Source organism: Eurosta solidaginis, chromosome 2 (assembly GCF_040869045.1).
Source record: "Eurosta solidaginis isolate ZX-2024a chromosome 2, ASM4086904v1, whole genome shotgun sequence".
Lineage (NCBI taxonomy): Eukaryota > Metazoa > Arthropoda > Insecta > Diptera > Tephritidae > Eurosta > Eurosta solidaginis.
This window is the reverse complement of record NC_090320.1, coordinates 193,245,464-193,252,523: the sequence shown is the minus strand read 5'-3', so window position 1 is coordinate 193,252,523 and position 7,060 is coordinate 193,245,464. Positions and strand designations below refer to the sequence as shown.

The 7,060-nt window shown below is 38.1% G+C and overlaps 1 protein-coding gene across 3 annotated transcripts in view; it reads right to left on the bottom strand.

Annotated features, from left to right (window-relative positions):
* Positions 1 to 450: 450 nt before the first annotated feature.
* The window catches only part of LOC137240445 (lipase 3-like), a 69,422-nt gene continuing 62,812 nt past the window's right edge, over positions 451 to 7,060 (bottom strand). For all 3 annotated transcript variants that reach the window (XM_067766715.1, XM_067766717.1, XM_067766716.1), the window contains 3 exons: positions 5,698 to 6,059; positions 5,468 to 5,626; positions 451 to 2,692 (listed from right to left, as the gene is read on the bottom strand). In XM_067766715.1, coding sequence (XP_067622816.1) covers positions 2,300 to 2,692; positions 5,468 to 5,626; positions 5,698 to 6,059 — 914 coding nt within the window. In that variant the 3' untranslated portion in view covers positions 451 to 2,299. The remainder of the gene's footprint in view (positions 2,693 to 5,467; positions 5,627 to 5,697; positions 6,060 to 7,060) is intronic.

Below are 7,060 nucleotides of genomic sequence, written 5' to 3'. Positions count from 1 at the left end.
GCCTGTAAAGTTGCGGACCTGGACTAGAAATCCACGGACGTGACAAATTACATGATTAAATTTCTTAGTTTTTTCCTCCATTTTTTAAAAAATTATTTATATTATAATCAAAGAAAAAGACATCTTAATTTTTGAGAAAACTGCTTGTCTACATCATTCCCAGTTTTAAATGCGAAAGCGTCATATGGAAATGAGAATAGTGAGGTGTAAATGCGAAAGCGTCACTTCGATATGAGAATAGTCACTTCTAAATAAAAAAGCATCAAATGAAATTTCGGAAGCGTCAATTCTAATTGAGAATAGTCAGTTGTAAATGAGGATAGTCAATTGTAAATGCGAAAGCGTCATATGGAAATGAGACTAGTCAATTTTAAATGCGAAGGGTCCAATGGAAATGATAATAGTCTCTTTTAAATGAGAATGCCTCAATTGAAAATTTGAAAGAATGAGTTGTGACTAAGAATAGTCAGTTGTGAATGAAAAAAGTCAATTTTATTATTATTATTATTATTAAGACACAAGTAAGACATAGTCTTTTAACGTGCCACATTTAATTTGATACAATATTTTCTTAAGATTAAGGATTAGGGATAAATGACTTAAATCTGCAAGTTATTTGAACTTTACAATAAATATCAAGATACATAGATCAATAAAGAAATAAACGTAAAAGGAATAAAGGAGAACATAGAGAAAGAAGGAAAGAAAGAAAAGGTGTATTCTATATTTTTAGGTACACATGCACAACTTCCGTGATATCATAATTTTAATTTTGAATAATAATAGTATAAAAGTAGCAGTCGATAGTATCTGATAATCACAATTGTGGAACACCCTGTTAGAGTTAAGTTTGAATTCAATTTTAAATGGGAAAGCGTCATATGGTAATGAGATTTGTAAATTGTAAATGCGAAAGCGTGATATGGAAATGAGAATAATAACTTGTAAATAAGAATAGAAAACGTAATTTGTAATATCCTCTAAGAAAAATAACACTTGATGGGAAATTGCCTATGTTCCAACTGACATATCTTGGAGTGAGAGAGCATTTCCATGAAACGACGTGAATTCTGGAATGCCCTCGCGCAGTTTCCTTCACTTGTTGATCTCTTCGCTGCATCCCCCGATTTATCCACATAAAAACTGCAGCTGTTACCCCATATACAAAATACATGTCAGTGGTATGGTAATGTATCTCTACACCTATGTTTTTTACTTTTCCCCCTAGAGACTCGATAGGGATCAGCATTAGCGACTACAATGCTAAATGCAGCACTTCCATTTGACCATTTTAAGTATCAGCTAACGCCGACTCGATTATGGAATGCATGGCCCACTAAGTCCTTTAAATCGTTCGCTTACTCCTCCGATCGTTGGCAAACTCACTTTACTGAAGCAGCGCATGCACTCATGCTAAACGGACCCTATGTCGGTCGATGTACGACACTCCAGACACTGATATCACGTATATTCAGTTTATTCTTTCTCGTTTACACCTGGTTATACTAATTTCCATAAGACGCTTTGGAATTTACAATTAACTATTCCCATTTTCAAATGACGCCTCGCATTAACAATTGACTATTTCCATCTCCATGTAACGCTTTCGCATTTACATTTTACCCTTTCTGATTTCCAACTGACTACTATCAAACAGAAATTACGCTTTCGGATTTTCATTTGACGCTCTCTCATTTACAAATGTCTATTCTCATTTCGAAGTGACGCTTACGCATTTACAATTTACTAATCTCATTTTCACGTGACGTTTTCTCATTTACATTTGACGCTTTCTAATTTACAACTGACTAATATAATTTACAAATCTTATTTCCAACAGACGCTCTCCCATTTAGAAGTAAATATTCTCATTTCTATATGACTGTTTCTCATTTACAATTGACTATTCTTATTGCCAAGTGACATGTCCCATTTACAACTAGAAATGGTGTAGATTAAGGGAAGCGATTCTGTGGCGCAAAATTAATGAAATGAGTTGTGCCGATTTAACTTTAAAACTATCTTTAATCATTCTGGAATGCTGATATTTTAATAATGTCAATATTTTTAAGTTTTATTGAAATTTTATACTTAATTACTTATAATCTACTTATTTAGACGAAATACTTGCTTCAATATTTGTCAGTGTTTTGGGCACATTATCATAAAATAAGTAAGAATATTTTTAAATCTATCACCATAACAACTATAATGCCCACTTAATACAAAGCTTATGTACAAAATTATATACAATCGTTTTGAGCCCTGTTGCGCTTACTTCTTACAAAATTCAACGGCTTTATAGCTCACCACGTTCAACCAAACGCATTAGCCTCAAAACGCGAATATATAGTAGATCATGCGCATCCACACCCCAAACAAAATCGAGATGATTAAAATGTGGATATCCCACTAAAAATTTACCCACAACATTTGGTAGCTTAAGATGCAGTTGTTCAACATCGACGGGCGTTGCCAGCCAATCATTTTGTGAATAATGTAATGCCACCTTGTTGCGTGTATTCTCTAAATGATATTCGGGAGGTGAGACACTGTTGTAGGTCCAATAGTTGCGTAACCAGCCATAGTCATACTGACGAAAATGACCTGATCGTTTTAATTGACCAAAGTGTTGCATTTGTTTGGTAGAAGCGCCAGCGGGCGAATGTCCGAGCACAACTGGAAGCATTGTCTGAAAGAAGAGGAAAGATGGATAATTTTATTTTCGATAGCAAAGGCTACAAAACAAGTGTGAGTGGTAGTGGGATAGGCAATGAATTTAAACATTCACAACCTAGACTGAAGTTGCTTCGAGGGAATACCTACCCGAGATAGATGGGGCAACTATGTGATGCGGAATACACCTTAAGGAATGAAATAAAATGGAGAAACAAGGATGGCTCCTAAAAAGAGACTTTAGGCAGAGCTTCTCTTCCAACTCGCCGCGTCCACCTTTTAATTTTTATTACAAATTGTCGGGACGAGACCTACGTGTTTTACGCCGACTCCAAACGGCATCTTCAAGGCAGATGAGTTTTCACTGAAAAGCTTTTCATGGCAGAAATACACTCGGAGTGTTTGCCAAATCACGGTCGAGCCTGAGCCGCCCAGGTTAGAAAAACTTTTTTTTTTTTTTGTATTGGAAAATCTGTCTAAATTTTTGATGTTTCTTTGTCCGGGTGCTGATGGATTGCCTGCGGAGCTATTCAAATACGTCGGCGAGGAATTGGTAAAGCGCATGCATCAGCTTCTTTGCAAAATATTGTCGGACTACTGCATGCCCGACGATTGGAATCTAAGTGTTCTTTGCCCAGTCCACAAGTAAGGGGACACTGCAAACTGCGCCAACTATCGCGTAATCAGCCTTCTTAATATCGCATAAAGGGTCCTGTCAAGTGTATTGCGTAAAATATTGTAGCCCGCCGTGAATCGGCTGATTGGACCTTATCAGTGCGGCTTGGGACCTGGTAAATCTACCATCGACCAGATTTTCACAATGCGCCAAATCTTGGGAAAGGCCGGCGAAAAAAGAATTGACATATATCTGTCTTCGTCGATTTAAAAGCCGCCTTCGACATCACGAAAAGGAGCTGCTTATATGCCGCTTTATCTGAATTAGGTTTACCCGTAAAACTTATACGGCTATGCAAAATGACGTTGGGAAGGACCTCTCCAAGCCATTCGGGGTGGGAGCAATGAGGTTGCCTCATAAGATATTTGTCACTCAACTGTAACTATTGTGAAGCGGCTCAAGACCTCTTATCCGAAACAATGTTAAAAGAGGAAATGATATAGCGGTACTCTCAGAACCGTAAAGAAATATTCTGAAGCAAGGTTAGCTCTCGGACTCGGCTAGGAAAGTTTTAATCTGGGCACCATGGAAAGATGGCACCAACGGTGGCTGCTTTCACTCAGGCAAAAATCAAAGGAATATAAATTTTCAGTTGCCTTGGATCTCCCAGCATCACTAGCACAGAGTTCGAGAACATGATTCTTGTGATGGCCATATAAGGCTCACGATGGGCATACTAACTAGACACTGCCTTCTTGCGTCACATGCTTATAAGTTAGGTATCGTCAGTTACAGCAGGTGTAGGAAGTGCGAGCTGCAGGAAGAAACGGTTGAGCAAGTTCTGTCTTCGTATCCTGCGCTCGTCAGGTCAAGGCTCCAGTTATTATGGGTGGCAGAGTTGCCAGATCTCGAGGCAGCAATTAAGCTAGATCCTAGAAAACCTCTAGCATTTGCCAAAAGGACGGAGTTATTCTATAATATAAGTCCTGGTACCTGATTGGGGTTCTCCGTTTGGTCATCAAACAAATTCTGGTAATAATATGGGCACATTCAGTCTATGTGAAGTCTTTATTTACCGGCCAGTTCAATCTATACCTTGGCTTAAAGAACAGTGAGGGCTAACATTAAAGGGCAGTAATCAGTTTCAAACTCATACGCGGGTCAAGATCATTACAGTTAAACTAATATGAAAACAAATAAAACTTCTGTCGTAGGATTGCTTTGGTACATATTTTGGACAAAATGCCGGCTTCCAATATCTTTCAATAACGGTTTATATCAGCTGGAAAATATTTTGCAAGAAGAAGCCGAAAATACTTACATACTTCAGCCCAAGGCGAATACATATTAGGTGGTGGCAAAGCGAATTCAACCAATTCGCCGTGCAGAAGAATGTCAAGTCAAAAGAAAAATTGCATTGATTCCGATTAACTGACATGTACACAGGGATGCACCCCAACGTTAAGCTAATCGTTTATCAAAAAATTTCCACCGTTTCCGTTGAAACACTTCTAAATATTATCGATAAAGAAATTATCAAGATAAATTGTATCTCGTTTTTAACCGAAACGAAAAGCTTTCGTTAACGTTAAAAACGTTAACAAAACCGTGATACTTTATGTTTGAATTGTGCTGGCAATGCTATAGCCATGGTGAAGCCGTAAGGTGGTAACAGCGAGCGGACAAACACACACAAACTCCATGTAATTTGTTTGTGTAATTCGTTGGTGGTAATGTCAAAAATACTCTGAGAAATGTTCGTACTGTCAAAATTCATGAGAAAAGTTGCAATCAGCTTGGCTAATGCTTTCACCTTTAATGACTCCGCCATCAATCAGCTTTGCCAGCATAGTTTGAAATTTATAATCAACATAAACGATTTGATTTCGTTTTGATATGGCAGAAAACGAAACAAAATCATTTCGTTAATTTGACGGTCTTAACGTTAATAAACGAAACGAAATGACTTTGTTTCGTTTATTAACGTTAATTATCGTAACGAAATGATATCGGTTCGTTGGTTAAGCATGCCTGCATGTACATGTACAAGGCGTTGTGTGGAAAATAATCAAACAATCAGCTGTTGGGATATCAACATCTGGTACTGAATTCGCCCTGCTTCAGCCAGCGAAATATTCAGCATCGATATTTATTTTTTTTTTATTAAACACTCACCTCGTTAGCCTGTGCCCTATCGAAACCGGAAATCAAGAAAATCACATCAGAGCATATATCCAATGTAAAGGTGTCCTCATCACAAATCAATTGACTGAACATAGTCATAAACTCGTTATTGGGCAAGAATTCGTGAGCGCCAATCAACTTCAATAGCATCTAAAGGAGTTTGAAAAATAAAATATCTAAGAAAATTTAGACACATAATCAAATTCATTTATGTCACATACACCAATTGGATCTTGAAAGAAAGCCAAAAATTGAACAACAGGACTTTTGCTATGCTTCACATAAGCAACCGGCGCCAAAGCTTGCATCAAAATAATTTTCTCACTGTACTCTGGATGTTCACTGCACATGATCCAAAATGTCATGCTACCCTGTGAGTGCCCAATGTAGTGCAACTTTTCACAGCCCGTGTGAACTAAAATATAGTCAATGCTCGCGGGTAAATCATATTTCCCCATTTCGTGAAATGTAAAATCCCAAAACCTGCCATCCTTTGTGGTGTATTTAGTGTGATTGCGGGAATATGTGTTGCCACGAACATTCGGCATCCAAACGTCATAGCCTTCGTCATAGAGAAGGTAAGCTGAAATTAAAAAAAAATCAAATTATGCAATTTTACCCAATAAACACCAACAACGTATCATATGCTTCTAAGCCAATGATGCCCACACACAAGCAATACTGTTTTGCGCATGTGTTAAAAGAGTAGTAGATACTTGCTGCTACTCCCAACACTCCCAACAGGCACAACTCACGTAAAATATCCCCCAAACATTATTGGAGTTCTCAAAATTATAAGTCCGATAGGAGTTTGAAATATGAGGCTCACAAAGTATAAAATTAAGGCTCATGTTAGATGGAATGAATATGAGCTTAATGTCAAGAGCGTAGCTTTAGCAAAGCAACTGCGAGTCAAATTTTCATACTTCCTCTGAATGTGTCGCTAAGCGCAAACCTCGAAACCGGTCAGACCGATTTTGCTAATTCTTTTATTAGAATACTGCTTAGAGTACGAGGATGGTTCTTACGGAGAAAAAAGTTATTTTCGGGAAGTGGACCAGGGACCGACCTATTCGAACAAATTGTATTCACAGTTTTATTTGCTTGAAATAGGTAGCCTTTTGCCTAGATTAGTACTTACGACACTTTTATTTCCGGGAAATGGACCAGGGCTCGGCTGGGATTAGGACTGGGATGGAACTAGAACTGGGACTGGGGTAGAGCTGGGACTGTAACTGGGAATAAGGGATGGAGAAGAATAAGAAGAACTATAGAGACGCGAAAAGAGGGAAGGAGAAAGAGACTGAGAAAGAGATAGAGGTAGAGAGATAGGGATGGACGGAGTGGAAAAGAAGTGAGGGAAAAGAAATAGAGCAAATGAAGCAGAGAAAGAGAAGGGCATAGGGAGCAGTGACTGGGATTGGGACTGGAACTGGCACTAGGGCTGAGACTGTAACTGAACTGCGAATAAGGGATGGAGAAGAATAAGAAGAACTATTGATACGCAAAAAGAGGGAAGGAGAAAGAGGCTGAGTAAGACGAAGATAGAAGTAAATGGAGTGGAAAAGAATTGATGAAAAATAA